Raw genomic sequence first — 17,429 nt, 5'->3', positions numbered from 1 at the left:
ACCAGGCCCAAATTAAGACGCTAGTGTGAAGGACATCTCCATTGACTTGGTTTGGTTTTACAAGGAGTAAATTAACCTTCTTTCTGCTTGCATTAACCAAACTGGATGACCTTTTTGGTGGCTCGTGCCAAATGTATTTAAACACAAAACAAAGCAACAAGAAGAACAAAAAACCTACCAAACCCAGCAAAGTGGGGGTAACTCCTCGTTGCCAGCACAAAAACCTCATTTTCAAGCTATGCACCTGTGTCAATGATTTGCAGTCAGTATGCCATAGGCAAACCAGCTATTTGGGATTTATACAAGGTTGTTTTCTGTAGATCTTAGAGTACTTTTGATGTCAGCCATATATCATTTTACAGGCAGGGAAACTGAGGAACACGGAGACATGACTTGGCCAAATGAGTCACAAGACAGCAGGTTTCTATCCTTACTCCTTTTCAGGACCTCTTTACAGAAGAGGGGCATGATCATGGCCCAGCCTTAATTTTGTACAGTCTGATAGAGTTTTTAAGTCCAAGCTCAGAGCAAAAAAGCCTACTGCTAGCTAGTTTACAGCATCCCACTTGGCAACACAGGTCCTTTGCTTGCTGCAGGCAGGATATCTCTTTCTCAGCAACAGAATGGTCTACCCAAGAATTTATGATGAACTCATCACACAAGCAATCAGGCATTAATTTGGTCAATCATTCCTGTGACAGTGAACCCAGTTCTCCACCTAAACTACTTGACCCAAGACTTCAGCTAACCTGAAGGACAGAAAAAAAGGCCATCAGACATCAGTCTACTGAACAGAATTGGAATAATTTAGGCATTAATTTACCCATGCCTTTTTTTATTATAAAAAAAAAAAAAGGTTAGCCAGGAGTTAAATAGAACCAAAAATACAATACATTAAAAATGTATTATTAGTGCCTGGATTTAAAAGGAAGCCCACCCTCCACTCCTTCCCATTTAGAAGAGTATTTATTTGGAGTTTCTACTGGGCTACAGCATGCACTGCATGTGTCCTGCTTTGCTAAAGGAGAGCCTTTCTGAAGCATCACTTGACTTTGTTTTAAATATCTCACTACAGTTTCCATTTTAGCTCTGTGAGATGATTATTTTTTCTCACCAAACTGAAGTTATACAGCAGTTGAAAATGCTGATGGCTTAACTGGTTTCTTCCCCCCCCCCCGCCCCCCACCTCCACAGCAGCCCTGAGGGGTTTTAACTCTTTCTGCAGCACTGAAATCCTGCTTTTGGAGTTCAATGTTTAACTCGCGCTGGGAGACTCATAAATATTCGGAGTCACTCTCTCCCTCTCTGTTTGATTAGGAAATGAGCCTTTAACTCAATGTAATCCCCAAGCCATTAACAAAAAAGCCCTCAACAGCTCCACTATTAGAATTTCACTCCTAACCCACAGAGGATTGAATTAGATTAACATAACTACCCGCAATCTGAGTTTATTTTCTGTGCCAGATAGAAATGTGTCTTCAGGAAAGGAAAAGAAGAGAGCGGGAGAGCAAGCATAGCATAATGAAATGTAAAAATAGAGAGATGAGAAATAGATGGACAGATGTACAGGTGAAATGATAAAAGAGGTAAGAAACAGAAAGAGCAAGAGACAGCTACACAATCTTTAATAACTGACTGCTGGCTTTGGGGGTTTTATTCAGAAGGCCCCAAAAAACACAGAATTGTTTCAAGAAGAGTATTTTTTCTTGATGTTTACTCCTTATTCTCAGTGACTTACAGCAAGACACCTGAGCATGCTGTACTCCAGACACCTGTGCAGAAGATTTGGCACAGGTTATATTTATAATTCTCAGGAGGTGTCGTACTCTGCAATGGAAGGAGGGGCATGAGAAAGAAATCTGCATGTCAATCACTACTTTGCCATCAAGGAAACAAACTGGGATGAATAAAAAAGATTTTTCATTCCTTACGTATATATATAATTAATTAAAATAAATAAAGTCATGCAACAGCACTGCGATAACTACACTAAGTCAGTCACTTTGGAGGTTCATAGGTGCTTAGTCCACATAAAATGAATCATTAGTGAGACAGAAACTAAATAACAAAGACTTCCTTACACATAATGCATCAAAGTCTTTCTCTAACCACAGATAACTCCTTCCCTCCCCTTAAATAAAAGGGGACCCATAAGCCTTTGATTGGTATACCACAGGGCAGTAGATGCTTAGCGATGTTTTCCAAATGCAATAATAAAACAATACAGCAGGTTGAACAGGGGAAAAGACACATGTGGTTAAAAGCAAAGGATAAAGTCCAGCAGCTATGTGGACACAACTACTGAATAGTCCAAAAAATTCTTAAGACTAAACCTTTTCCAGCTTTATACTCAGAGGACTTCTTTGGGAATGCCTGCTAAAATGTATAATAAAGGAATTTTTGCAGTAATTCCTGAGCGTAGCCATGCTGTTATTTCTCTATTTGTAAGAAGGAAAGAGAGTCAATTTTTATTTTTTGAGAGATAAGACACCACTTGGCTTTCAATTTTTTGAAGGACCTCAGACCAGCTATTTGATAGATTCTTTATTAGTTACAGAGTCAGCAATTTTATTTTTTAATGCCTTTCAGAAAAAAGAAAATCTACTCTCCTTTTATTACACAATAACACTGCATCGTCACAGAGAGGCAATAAAGGTAGTCTTGTGCCAAAACAAACAGAAAGGGGGCTTAAATAATTTAAATATATTCATTTTTAAGTAAAGCAAAAAGCCTTAATAATCAAAAGGAAGCTTTCTATGATGAGGATGGTTAGGCTGACAGTTTTTTTTTTATTTGGGGGGAGGGGAGCTTCAGAGCAAGCAGCGTATTCACTGGAATCATTTGGAACATTATTTGCGTATGAAAATTCACCGTGTTTATCACTATTGTCCTAAAAGCCTACCTTATATCTAGAATTTTAACTGAAAGAAGAAATAGTTATATCCATAATTAAAAACTTAAAAATAATTGTAGTCAGTATTTTTTGTTCCTTGAACTTAAGTTAAAAACTTTGAGAATTATAAAATATACATCAAATAAACAAAATAAATAACTGCCTCTTGTCACATTTCTACTGTCGGTCCAAGCGATTCAGCGATCATCTGTTCCTAGCACTTGATATTTTAATTGTGAAACAGCTCTGGTTTAGTTGTTCTATTCTTATTAGACACTTGTTCCACCCAAATTATTTTTAAGTCAAGCTTTGTTTTTCTTGTTGCTTTCAAAGATTACAATGGTGGGGAAAAAGTTTTTATCATATATATTCCATATGCAACTTATATTAAAATAAAAATTAAAAATTATAATACTTGCATTTTGGGGGACAGATGTTATAAACACAAGAAATCAAGGAATATTTTCTATGCTTAAAAATAAATAAAAACTTAGTTCTGTAAAAGATGTAACCCAAACCTCTGAGGCCAAAATAAGAAAAACCTCTTTGATTTCCAGTATTTTGGCCAAAATATATGATAAAAGCTATTAATAAAAAACAGTTTGTAAGTAATTATTAGGGCTTGCTTCTCTTCATTCTCCTGTTAAAAATAAATACTCAAAAAAGTGTATCACTGTTCAAACCATTTTGCATTTTGGCTGCTTTAAAGCAAACAACTCGCTGGCAATCAGAGGCAAAGTAAGTTCCTTCTTGGATTGCCACCGTGCCGACTTTGCAAAGACTTGCACCCCTCTTTTGTCATTGAAGAGCCTTCGGTTGCTTTGGGACTTTTAAAACTGGAGAGACATCAACTGCTCAATGACAAAGGCATTCAGAAAAAGCAAAATTTCATTTTCATCTTCCTGCTAAGAGAAGGCTTGATATGAAGCTGCCTTTTTTTTTTTTTGGGGGGGGGGGGGGGGGGGGGGGGGGGGGGGGGTGGGAAAGTAGAGGAAAGGGTGTCACTTGGTTCTTTTAAGACAGGACTGCTGAAGTTTCCAGGTTTGCCTTTACCAGCATGGGATAAATAGCACCTGTCCTTGGTAAGCCCTTAAGCAGAGTTACGTTATACATTGACCTTTTTGGAATGCCAGCAAACCTGACCGTTTCTATTCCCAAAACGCAGCCGTTCCACTCAAACTTTCACTTGCTTATTTCCAGAGGAAAAAGAAACTCTCATACAGTGCAACTGTCCGATTTCTATAAAGTTCTGAAACCAACTCCTATCCTTGTGGGTCACACTGACCTTCCTTTGACAGGGTGAACATAGAAAAAAAAATCCACGTTACCTTTAACCACATTATGATGCTACCATAATTTTTAGTCCAGATAAAAGGATCGGTGCACAGCAATACGTGGATCAAAAAAACACCACCAAAAACAAAACCCAAACCACAAAAAAACAACAAACAACCCCATAAATGCAATAAAGGTAGAAGTTCAGTACTTACATGCTGCAGGCTGAGAGATGAAGCTCGAGGCTGGAGTAGAATTTCCCTTGCCCTCAGGTGTTTCTAATTGCTGATTAAATATCTTTTGGTTCCGCCTGCACCAGCCGACAGTCCCCTCTGCGTCTCTGCCTCTCTTTGTGACTAGGACACAGTACTCCGAGTCCCAACCTATAAATAGATCCCAGCTCTGTGATTGATATAACAGGCAGCTGACAAAAAAAAAAAAAAAAGAAAAAAAAAAAGAGAGAAGAAATAACCAGGTCTTAAGCAAAGCAACAGAAGCAGGGCTTTTAACTCTGTGCTGTGCCCAGGGAGGAGTCCCCCACAGTCACCCGTGGGCATCAGAAAGAGAAAGTGCAAGGCAATTACTTTCCCAGCAGCATTACAGCAACTTGAGGCATGTAAAGCGAGTGAACAAAATTCAATGCACAAAGAAGGAGAGGGAAAGCTCGACCGGCGGACGGCATCCAACTCTTCTGCAATTTAACAGAAATAAATGTTATTTTAAAAACAAGTTAGGGATTCTGACAAAATGAAAGAAAAGTTCAAAGTTGAGTTCTGGGGGTTGGTCCTGGCGTGTTTGTATTTCTGCTGCAGAATAAACTGGGACTAGTGGGTAGGTCAGCAATTTAACAGGTTGGCAGTTTACTTAGGGTCTCAGCCCACAAACACTATTTGATGAGGCTGCTCCTGAAAACAGAACCGAGGGTATTGACAGTGCATTGCCTACTGGCTCAGCAGAAATTGCTGAGCTCTCAGGGACCGAACCATCACTCCTGATCACATCCCTGACTGCCAGGAGAAATCTCCTAACAAGTTACAGGGATCAGCACAGCTCTTTTGCAGAGGCTGGGCTGGGAGCCTACGGTGTGGGCAATGACCTGAGATAAAGCATCAGGAATGCTTTTGCCCTGGTCCCCATTAGTAGGTTGGAGTAATGGCCCTGGACTTTCCGTATCTAACTTCTACAGGTTCTCCTCTTGGATCCACAGTCAGGCAAGGCCAAAAGCTGCTCCAAGAGGCAGCCAGTCCTCCATGCTCCCAGATGTTCACAGTTCCCAGCAGAACCTTACTGGTTAAGCAGTTTCATAGCAAATGGACTCAAAGGCAAGCAGCTCCGGATGAATGCCAGGGGAAGGGTGGGAAAGTAGAGGGAGAACAGTCGGCTGAGAGTGAAAGCTGTTTTGCCTCTACACTGCTACCTTTGGCAGTACCGGCTACAAACGTCCCTAGCACCATGCTCAGCTCTGCAGGCAAAAGTATTAGTGCAGACAGAGTTGCAGATCCACCAGCCTTCTTTTCGACACACTGCTAGGCTTGCTTGTGCTGAGATGCTACAGAAGCGCTGAACTCATAAAGAGCAGGATAAAATCCTCAGGCACTAAGCCCATGCTGAACTCCATGGTTCCCTGGCTCAGTGGCTAACAGTACCTGAGCTATTTAAGCTAGTTTAGGCATGTCTGCGTTGCACTGCAGCTGCTGCTCTCGCTGGAGTAAAGCGAGTTAGTTCAACAGAGGCAGCTATCCCAAAGTCAGGCAAGGACCCACCGCATCATAGCCAAGGTCTCAGACCAATGCGGCTATTGATTATTTGGGAAGATAAAAGTCACTTTTTCATTTTGGGCCAAATCCCGCTGCATGAATAATTTGCCTCTTGTCAGTATGCTTTGTGTCGAAGCTAGTAGGATTTAGCCAAAATGTTTTTCAAAACAAACGAACAAACAAAAAAACCCACCCTTCTCACAGGACAGGGACCTGATGAAGTGCCGTGGAAAGACTCATGACTTCAAGATATTTTCCTCAGTTGAGGTTCTGCACTGCAAAGTTTCACATGTCACTTTACCACTGCTTCACATCCCCCAGTGTAAAAAAAAACATAGATAACAATTCTTAACAGTGCACTTTAAAGCACGTATCTACAGATGAAGATGTACAAATGAAGAAGAGGGAAAAAAAAAAAAACTATCTGATAGGCTGAGCTCTAGTGTGGAAACACACCCTCCATTCCCTGCCAGATTCTGGTCCTTCACCTTCACCTAGTTGAATGGTCCACCTCAGATAAAAATTTACCTGACCAAACAAAGATTTTTTTTTTGCATTTCAGCCCTCTCATTTGGTCTCGTAGTACAAGATGTTTTGGGCTTTAGCATTCAGAGCTGTACAGCATTTTATACTTCCCACTGCTATCAGGAGGAATTTTAGAAGCTCAGTACACAGAATAATCAGGCTGAGGCACAGCATATCAAGGTCCTAAAACAGGGGCACCTAAATCCAGCAGTCACTTTTGAAAAATTCAGCTTTAACAACAGCATAGACGTGTAGACCCTGAATGTTACCACTGTCAGACTGTTCTTTAACATTCTATATTGTTGACGTCTAAAGATCTCCAAATATTACACTGTCAAGCCTTGTTTTGTGTAGAACGGTACTATCCCTTCCCCATTACACTGCCATGGGCCAAACTGAAGCCCAGGGAAACCCCATGTCTAAGCTTTGGGCACTTCTCAATCAGGTTGCCAAGAAGCAATATTCAGTCCTCAGGTCCAGGTGCAGTGCTTATCATTGGCACCCCCTATCCACAGCTGAGTAAAATCAGACACGCATTAGTCCCCCATCCACCCACTTTCCATCTGGAGGACAAAGGGATGATGAAGACCTGCCAGCGTGCAGCTGTTAGCTAGTACGGATGAACCTCGAATGGAGGTAGCATTCCTCCACCCTCCCTCTCTGCCTTTAGGCAACAGGAGATATGACCTTAACTGCTCCTGACTGGGGTACCCAGCAGTTCAGAGACCTCCCTTAGGTAAAACCTCAAATGCAAGTCCCCTGCCCCCACTGCCATCACCTCCTGTGTACAAACACCTCTTCATTCCAGCCACTACAGACTTGGGGTGAGGCAGGGAAAGCATCCAACAGCAGAGGCCACAAGATTGAATGCCCGCTTCAAAACACTGAAAAAAGGAAGACAGAAGATTTCACGAGAACCCTCAGATACTTTAAAAAACAACCACCAAAAAAAAGATTAACATCAGGGACTTGTAGAGTCTATAAAGGCTCAACTCTTTCCTTGAGGCACCCCAGGAAAGTAGAAGACATTGTGAAGTGCAAGTACAGCTTTACAGTCTTCTCTACTTGTTTTTTGGGGAGGTATTTTTTAAAATGCTTCGTGCCAGGGCTATTTTCATCATATGCCTGTATTTCAATCTCAGATTCTGGCAGAGGTAAAATTTCAGAACTCAGTTTTCTTCAAACACAAGGATTTTAAGGCTTGCACATGTAAATCTGGGCAGAGTTTGCTTGGATACATAAATGCCATTATAGAATAATGCAAAATATACTTTCCTCCAGATGATAAAAATAAATAAAATAAATACACAGATAGACAGAGACACAGCAAAAACAGTTCAAGCTTGAAAATACTGGGCCAATCAATGGAATCCAATGGAATGCAATGGAATCTTCACCCACACATTAAACCACACAGATAATCTTTGTCCCTTCTCCCCTGAGCCCTGGGATGCTTCTGTGCACATCTGATTTATGTGATGTAAGCATGGAGCTCAGAATCACTGCTGCTTTTATATCAGGGAATGCAGGTATGGATAAAAGTTTTTAAAAGAAACTAAGAGTCAGCTCTGCAATTTCAAAGTCTAGCCACAAACTAAGAAGAACAATCATAAAGCACAATAAAGTTTCATCAGCAGAGTCACGCTACCCTGAAAGTCTTGCAAGCCCAAAATTCCAGGACAGTGCTGTTAGAACCCTGCTGGATTTAGTGAGGTCTAAATTTCACAGATTTCAAACAGGGGCTACTTACAAGACCAAGAAAGATACTAGAAAAGGATAACTCTTTTCACATAAAGGAAATGAATGTCAAAAAAAAAAAAAGACTCTTTCTGGACTGTGAAAACAAAAACATAAGGCACAAATGACATGCAAAAGGAAAAGTTTGAATAGTAACATTCCCAGATGCTTGGCACACATAGTATTACTCGTAGATTTGACTTAACAGGTAGTTAAATATACTATGAATTTTGACACAAAACAAGTACTCTGAAAAACAGCAGATGCTCAAGAGGAAACAACTGATATTATCACTAGGAGTTTTATTTCCTTATTTGATTTTAATCCTGCAACCTTCTTATTACATCAACACCCTTTATGCAACCAGTATCCTTAGCAGGATACTTTGGGCAGATGCTGAACCCAGGGTCCATACATCTGCATCCGGACCTTTCATATACACTCCAGGATGGTGTGTACCATGCTGTCTGTCACGTCAAGTCTGTTATCACCAGAGTAAGTCACACTGCTTGGTTAACACATTTGTAAACTTTGCTCCTATATATTTTATTAATTTTCAGGTATGTGAAAATGACCAAGATTTTCACAGAAGTCCCCTACCAGATTTAGCCATTCCAGCTGAAGATGTTACCACCTTCTGCTGCCTGCCAGCTGGAGATTAGAGCTCCAGAAGCTCTGAGGCATAAGGGAACCTTTGAGAGTTTTCTAAACTGTTTTAGGCAAAGGACATCAAGTTAGGGCTCCAGAACTTTCCTGGATTAGGAAGCACCCAAATCTGTTCTTTCACCTCCAAAACTGCAGGCAGAGAAAAGCCTTCACCTGGTGTCTGTGGCAGTTTAGAAGAGGTTATAACCATTGGCTTTAACAAGAACTAGAGCAAGTCCAGAAAAACTCTACTCTGCCTTGTTTTTCTGAGTCCACCAGTAATAACAAAGAATGAATAAAAAATGGCTTGGCCTGAGCAGCAGAACACGTATCAAAGTACGCCCAGAGAATATCCAGAGTGAGCACTCTGTTCTACACATACACACAGAAATAAAACCTGGAAGGATTTAACTAAAGCCTGCAAGCACTAGGGCAACCATATGCCAGATTACATTTAAACACACAATTTTAGTCAATCTGTCGCACACAGTATGATAATAGAGCCCCGTCTACCCTTACCTCACTTAGATCCCTCCTAAACTTCCGCTTCTACTGCAGACCTGTGCCTAAAAGAGCTTCTGTGTTTACACCCAGCAAAATACAACGAAACGGAAGACTCTCTTGGACGTACTCCTACCTAAATTGGTGTAACCACGATATACTCTCTCTGGAAACCACCATCTTCTTCTTCCAATCGCACGCTGCAACGCATTTCACCGACATTGGGCTGTCAATTCCATCACTTGGGGCAGGCGCCTTTCTCGCTTTCAACTTGTTGTGGATGCTTTGCAGAAAAGCTCATTGCTGTTGCTGTACCACTTGTTTAGGACCTTGTTTAGCACCAGCAAGTCCACACCTGTGCTGGCAGGGCATTAGCTGTGCACTCAGACAAATCTCAAAGCAGCGCGGCAGCCTAGTAAGGTCGGCTTCAGGCAAGAGATACTGTTTCATGTTCTCAATGACCTTGGCAATGGTGGGGAGGGAGAGGAAGCGGGGTAGTTTTATAGCAAATAACTATCGTAATAAAGCTCATAGCAATTCTGATAGCAGGAGAAGGAGGACGAAGTGAGATTTAAACTAGTTCTGGTGCCAGATCAAATAGGAGGGATCAGGACTGCCAGAAACAGGTTCCCCCTGGGTTTTTGTTTTTGTTTTGTTTTTAACTCAGATTCCTTCAGAGAACTTCTACAAAACCCAAACAACTACATTATAACCACAGACAGGCCTAACCATAATGTCTGGCTCCAGATCTAAACTGCTTACAGCCAGACTGTTAGTTCAGCTCCCCAGAAAAATCATCACCATTTTCCAAAGGCATGCATGAGGGTGGGAGGTTATTACTGCTCCCTCTTCCCCTCCCCAAGGAGAGGCCAAATACTCTTTGATTGTGTCTTACTCAATAAAAAAAGATATGAAAAAAAAAATTAAAATAAAAAATTAACAGATTAAGTCCTCAAAGAAAGGGGGTGTTCCTGGCTGCAGATATCCAAATGAGGAAAAAGCCTTTCCAGAAGCCCTTCAGGCACAAGCTGAGTGGCTTCAGGGCTGCCCACCCACCTCCATCCACACAGAGGACATGCCTGGTGGTTGGCACCATCCAGGTGAGCCTGCAGAGGAAAGCAAGTGCCAGCACCAGCTTCTCAGCCTCCAAAACAAGAAAATAAAGGGAAATTCCAAAGTGGGTCCCTCATGAGCCCCCTCTGAAGCAACACCACCAACCTCCCAACCTGCCTGATCTCTGAGTCAGGTAAATTGTGTCTGAAAGACCCTTACCCCTGCCCAGAGCTGGTCTGAGGGAGAAGGCACAGCTCTCACCCTCCTCAGAACGCCATCAAAGAAGTGCCAGTCAGCACATCTGCATTGTGTGTCCATGTCCAGGCTCTGGCTGTGGCGATCTGCAGGGGGAGCTTCTGTGAGGAGAGGCTGGGGCTGCCTGCTGCTGGACACAGGTAGACCCAATGCACAGCACAGCTGAGCCCCTCAGCCGGGCTGGTGGCACCTCAGGGAAACCGTGGTTAAGAAAGGGCAGAAACACTGGCAGTGAGGAGTGAGAAAAAACCTTGTGCCATTCATGGGTGGAGGAGGGAAAACAGTCGGGAAGGAAGGAGTCAAGTTTTGCCTGGAAAGAAGGGGGAGGTGGGGAAAGTTGCTTTAGTTTTTGTCTTTGCTTCTCACCATCTTACTCTATTCTAATCAAAAATAAATTAAAATATTTTTTCCCCAAGTTGAGTCTGTCTTCCCCATGACAGTAATTAGTAAGTGATATTCCTATCCTTAACTGACCCACAAACTTTTTCATTTTCTCCCTTGTCCTGCTGAGGTAAGGGGAGTAAGGGAGCGGCTGGGTGAGGCTCTGGCAGCCAACCATGGTCCACCCACCACAGTGTCCCACAGCTGATGAGAAAAATCAGCTTTGTTCAGTAGCTCTCCTTCTGAACCCAAGAGCCAGCAGGCCAGCATTTCCAGGCAGTGCTCCTGTGCTAGGTGGGATATGCCACAAGACAGGAGGAGACAGGACACCATAAATAACCCAGAACAGTACTGGAAACTGTTTTGTTACTGCAGGAGAGGCTACTCTCCCACACAGATCATACCAAAACTTTACCTTCAACTCCTGACTGATGAGGGAATTAAGCCACCAGATCTGGGAGACTCTTGAGGGCACATGTGACTTCCACAGATGCTGCAATCTGTCTGCAGAGGCCTACCTCAATTCCCTCGCTGGCAGTGAAGTTCTGCCACCATAAACACTCCCTCACTGTGGATAAATCAAACACGAAATAGCAGACTAAACACTACTCTCACAGCAGCCTCTGCAGCTTATAAGGCTATGGCAGGGTCCACTCACACCCCTGGAAGAAATAGGATCCATGTCTTCAGCTAACGCCTTCTCACTTCTGTGCCATCTAAAGTAACTTCTGAGCCCACTCTCTGGCTGCCAGGACTTTGGCAGAGTTGTAAACCCTTGTGGCTGTTCTGAGCATGTACAGACCCAAGTAAAATCCCCTCTCCCATACCTCGCTAGGCTAACCAAAACAAGTTATGCTGAACTTGGGCTTCATCTTAGCAATAAGTGAGGTGGGTTTTGCCTTTTCACTGCAATTTTGCTGCTGTCTCCTCTGCTTCCTCACCCCACCCCTCAAGTCCTTCTTCATCCCAGGGCTGCCAGTCACCTCTGAAAGCTCTCACCATCCAGACCCATAAGGCATGGGAGTCCTTGCCACCCTGCAGTCTGGAGCAGCTCAAAACTCAGCATTTCCTCTCCAAGAGGATGGAGAGAGGGAAGGAAAAAAAGAGCAGGACCCTTTTCTTTAACTGTAGTTATCCATATCTGCAATGAAAAAGGGTTCTGCGGAAGGGTTTGGTGTTCCCCTCTGCTCCTCGGGCAGACAAATTCATCTCACCAGCACAGAGCTACTCCCACATGAAGGAACAAAGCTAGAGCACACACGGAGAGGGAACAAGCTGCAGGGACCATCAACGCCCCTGCCAAGCATTACTGCTCATTTCACTCACTGAGGATTTGGTCCGGGGATGCTTTGCACCAAGAGGACCTGAAAGATGAGCCACACATGCGGTCCCAGCAGAGAGGCAGCAGTGCTGGGGAGTGCCAGGATAACATGGCCGTTGCTCAGACAAGTGCACCACAGCTACCCCTCTCAGCCAGCCTGAGCCACATGTTGAGATTTAACACAACCCACAGCCTGAGAAGGACCCCCAAACCCAACAGTTCCCCTGCCAACAGTCCAGAGCCCCTCTCACCCTGACTTGTGTCACCACATGCCATGGACAGCATTCCCCTTGCAATGCATCTGAGCCCCCCTGTGGGATAGCACCTGGTGCCTGCACCCATGCTCTTAGGCCTTGTTAGTACCACACCAGGTCTTCCACCCTGCTTCCAGCCCCCTCCAGAGACAGCAGCCCCCCAGAGGACGGGCCCCTTCTGGGCACAGAGGTGCCCTGCGGTTCACCACAAACAGCTCTCACATTCTTAACCTGCAGTGGATTTACCCAAAGCCCCTGGAAACAGCTGCTTGAGGAAGGTTCCTGTCAAGTCCACGTTTCAGAAGCAGACATTTGGTCGCTCGGTCCCTTGCTGCCGCTTTACTCCATGCTCCTACCACACTGGGACCTAGCCTTGCCTGGAATAACCAGTCCCTTCCACCGCTTCTGCCTAGGGCCCTGTGGCCACCAGGAGGAGAGGCCCAGCTCCTCGCCCGTCCCCTCCCTTGAGGAAGGTGTCACAAGCATGGCCTCAGCACACGCTTGCGCCAGGCCACGACTCCCCATAGTGCACAGAGAGGAAGATCCAAAGCACTCACATGTAGCTTCTTCCCTGACAGAACACACACCATATGGCTCTCCTGCGCTCACAAGATTGAAAAAATTCAATAACCTCACAACCTTTCTGTAGGACATATGTGCAATAGTAAGTTCTGTGCAAAAAGTGGTAGATTCAGCCCTCTGCGCCTTTGTGAGGCAGGGCAGTGGCTTCAGAGCGCCTTGCAAACAGGTAACTTCAGCAGAAGCAGACCTGTTTTTATGTCCTGTAGCAGGTAAGGGTGTGTTAACAAAACAGAGCTCTAAAGGGCTACTTCAGCACGCTCTGAATGAGCAGGTTTGGATTTTGGCAGAAAGCACCATTCACAGGGACCTTACATCCAGATGAGAATCAGGCTAGACTAATTCAAATGGAGATCACCATGAAATAGCATCTAGGCTGAGTTATCTCTGCGTGGTGCTCTCCTGTGCCCTGTAAATACACATTAAGTTAGCATAGACAAGAACAGAACCTCTTGCTCTTGAATAAATCACGTGCCTTGACATGAGCCCCTGGGATCCATTCACAGGGTGAAGCCCCATAGAAACTTGCAGCACAGACTGCCTCCCGCTCTTTGGGAAGCCTGTTCTCCAGAACTGTTGTGCTATATATGCATTATTCTTCTGGAGAAATTTCTTTTTGCCACATTATCAGATGACATGATTCACAATTTTAAATTTGTAGAAATGGGATGTTAGAAAATATATAGCCTGTGGAGTTTTTTTCATGTCTCCTTCTTAAGTTCCCCAAGAAAACAGCTTATGTTTGGAGAAAAAAATATTTTTTATATATATATATATATATATATTCTGTTCTCCAGTTTGGGAGGAAATGTTTGGAAGTCTTCTATGTTAGACCTATTGTTCTGATTAGTAATCGGGAGAGTTTGTTACTCACTCTGGAAAACTTTGATCAAAGAGTAAGTAAGACTTGACACCAAAAGCCACAGTATCAAGAAGCAGGCCCCTGCCCTGAACTGCTCATTGATTCCCTTCTTCATAGGTGATTTCTTGAGCCAGGTTCTCCATCACTAGACTCTTGTTTCACCTTCTTCTTCAGAACATGCAGAGAAGCTGCTTCTGCATTATTAGATTATGCTTGTAAAATGTTACCTGTTCCCCTTGCAAACATTGAGACATGAAGATGGACAGCCTCAGTAGTCCACATAGTAACAAGATTGCAGACAAAACCCATTCAAACATTACTTTTATATAGTGGTACAGAGCAAGAAAAAAAGTAAGGAAGTTCCCTAACAAAAATGTCATTAAGGCTGTGACATGACAGAGATGACTATGGAGTTACTCTTCATCTCTGAGAATTAGTTTATGTTTCCAGATGCCTTGTAAATGATAATTTTCACCACAACTAATTACAGACACACCGTGGTGACTCCCCAGCCATACTTGTATCCCTTTTATGTTATTATTATTATTATTACAAGCAGCATTCAGAACCTCAGTGAGGTCCTGGGCCCTTTGACACTAAACACCATGCATATGTATATATGCAAATATGGTCTTTACTGCCAATACTTTGTAATTTAAGGCCTGGTCTGCATCATTTTTGTATAAACATAACTATCCCACTTCACAGGAGTGATTCTATAAGACTTGCACAGAACAAAGTTATGTAACTATAACCAGATCTATGTTATTCCAGCTTACATCTCCAAAGAAGCTATCTATGCTGAAAGAAGACAAATCCAATGAAAACCAGGGCATCCACAAGCTAGAGGACAGAAGATAAGAGTCAATATAGACATCAGCAGTTTCACATCTGTGTTTTTACAACTGCACCTCAACTTACCTCCTGAAAGAATCTTCTACTGGAAATTTTGGGTGTGCACAGCCTTCTCAGGGATGTGAAACAAAGGTGTCTTGTTTCTCTTGCGTTTGACTGTCTTTTTAACTGTATTATGCTGAGGCTGCAATGTTATTCACCTCTTACTAAATTCCAGGGAATCCACATGCATTAGCAGTATTATGAATGTTCAGAAATAGGGAAGCTCATACCTTTCTAGTTACTAGAGAATCTCTGTGGGTGCGTGGGTGGCTGTGTGTGTGTGTGTGTGTGTGACAGAGAGAGAGAGACTGACCGACCAGTAAATCCTCTGATGCACACGCAGTGAGATGTGAGCCTCAACTGAACTCTTCTGTAATTGGGGCATTTGGACAGTCCCCGTCCCATGCGGATTTCCTGGACTCTAATAAGAGTGAGCTCATTCTGCAGTCTTTCCCTAAGGGATAATAATAAGGTCTTCCTCTTCTACCTGTCACCTATTTCATGAAACTTGCATGAACTTAATACCTTTCAGACTTCTGACTGGGTGCAAAATGTGTTCGAAATTAGATAAAAGCTTCAAAAGTTGCAGAAACTTACCCAGTGCGATCACATACACAGTATTGCCTTAGAAAAGCAGGCCTAACAACAGATCTGGGTTAAACTGACAAGGCATTTTTCTAAGGAACAATGTTGCAATATAATCTGTATTTCATTTACTTTAAAAAAAAAAAAAAAGGCTCAACAAAACTTTCACTTTTAAGCCAAGAAGATCTGGATTTGGAATCAGGATCCCTCACCAGTGCAGTGCTCAGTTTCACCCTTGTTCACTCCTCTTGTGCTGCCATACCCTTCCTCAGAGAGCATGTCCCACCTTGACCCTGCTCTGCCTTACATGCAGCATAGGAAGAGGGCAGCCATGTGCTGCTATGGCTCCATGAGGCTGTCCTGATGATTCTGTGATTGAAGGCAGATTTAGGGACAAGTTTCCTTGGCCCCAGCGTACATGCATGTGCTAACCATCATCTTTCATATGTTGATAAATGGTCACACACAAACCCTTGGAACTGAAAACCACATCGTTGTGCTAGATTTATTCCCTTTTCTTACCATGTTCTCTGTTTCAAACCACCTCTGTTCACTCTGAGTCTCTTAGGAACTGTGTGGATATGAAGCAATGGTAGGCTGCAGCCTGGACACCTTCCTTTGCTTCCCTTCAGTGCTGTATTACTCCAAAGAGGCTGGGTTGGCTGTCCGCATTCTCAGAATCCAACTTCCTACGAGGCAGGTTTCTTGGAAGAAAATGCTGCAGACAGCTATGTTCTCTAGAGCCAAACCTCAGGATAAATAGGTCTGGATTGTGTTGGTCCCATATGAGGTATCAATGCTATGTCTTTGTCTTATCACTCCACTCCTCCCCCTTCACAATTCCAAAACACTTTCTCTGAATAATCTCAACTGCACTGATTTCTCCCCTCTGCAAGGGAGCCTGGAGCCTGCACTGATATTTTTAGGTAACCCACTTGCTCAGTTTCTTTCCCCTGTGTGAATAGATCCTTCACTTATTCTAACTCATACTGCCGCCACACACATTCCTCATCTCGTTCTTGTTCTGGCACTCTCTCAGAACTGTAAATGCAGCACCTACTTCTTAGATACATGGCTACATTATCACTTTCTGCTGATTTTTGTGTCTGAGCTCTCCCATGGCTGTACACACTATGACCAGCAGTACAGAGATCATAAGGAAACCTTGATAATGCTTCAACCACTTAATATTTTTATGTAGGAAGCCAAGCAAAAATTCCAATTAGTATTTTTATGATTATTCGTCAAGTCTGATATAGATCCCTTTCCAAAGGAAAGGGAGTAAGATATCCAGCCAGCAGGTAACCTACAACCGAACAAGTTTCTCATCCAAATTCTGTTCTGCTTCATAACAGCAGTTGGCATAAAATATTGCTAGTCTGGCAGGAGGAAGCTTTGGTGCCAAGTTTATTGAAGTAAGAACAAGGAAACTGGTGACAACACAGGATGGGATCAGTCCAATTGGATAGCTGCATCCAACCCATGCTGCTATCACCTCAAAGGAGTTTCCCTTTTGGTACTAACCTGGGTTCTCACTCTTTCCCGGAGCAGAAGGTGAGATCTTAGGAATACCTCTTTACACACATCTCTTCTTTCAGTCTGTGTGCTTTCTCCTATCTAATTGTTTTTTTTTTTTTTCTTCTTCTCGCTCTCAGTCTTTCTGTTTCCCTCTCCTTTTTATTTTGGCCCACAAACAAACCCCTTCCCCAGCATGTCAACAGCAGTGGGAAGTAACCTAATTAATAGTTCCTTGATAGCCTACCCCACACACGCACACACCCATCCCCCCAGTATCCCACTGGCAATTCAAGAGACCTCTCTAAAGAAAGGAAAATATTTCCATACTAATTAATAACAACATCGGGTATTTCTGGGCGGAAGGATCTCGGATTCCCATCTGGGCCTATAT

At 43.2% G+C, this 17,429-nt stretch overlaps 1 protein-coding gene across 5 annotated transcripts in view; it reads right to left on the bottom strand.

The window, feature by feature from the left end:
- ESRRB (estrogen related receptor beta) overlaps positions 1–17,429 on the bottom strand; it is a 170,839-nt gene that overhangs the window by 127,115 nt on the left and 26,295 nt on the right. For 4 of the 5 annotated variants that reach the window (XM_048059854.2, XM_048059849.2, XM_048059850.2 and 1 more), the window contains exon 2: positions 4,384–4,551. Coding sequence is in view for 4 of the 5 variants with exons in the window: in XM_048059849.2 (XP_047915806.1) it covers positions 4,384–4,385 (2 nt within the window). In the remaining variant the exon portion in view is untranslated. Of the gene's footprint in view, positions 1–4,383; positions 4,593–17,429 lie in introns of all 5 variants that reach the window. The other variant, XM_048059853.2, reaches the window with a different exon arrangement.

The sequence above is a fragment of the Anser cygnoides genome, chromosome 5 (genome assembly GCF_040182565.1).
Source record: "Anser cygnoides isolate HZ-2024a breed goose chromosome 5, Taihu_goose_T2T_genome, whole genome shotgun sequence".
Lineage (NCBI taxonomy): Eukaryota > Metazoa > Chordata > Aves > Anseriformes > Anatidae > Anser > Anser cygnoides.
This window is presented reverse-complemented; position numbering and strand designations above follow the sequence as displayed.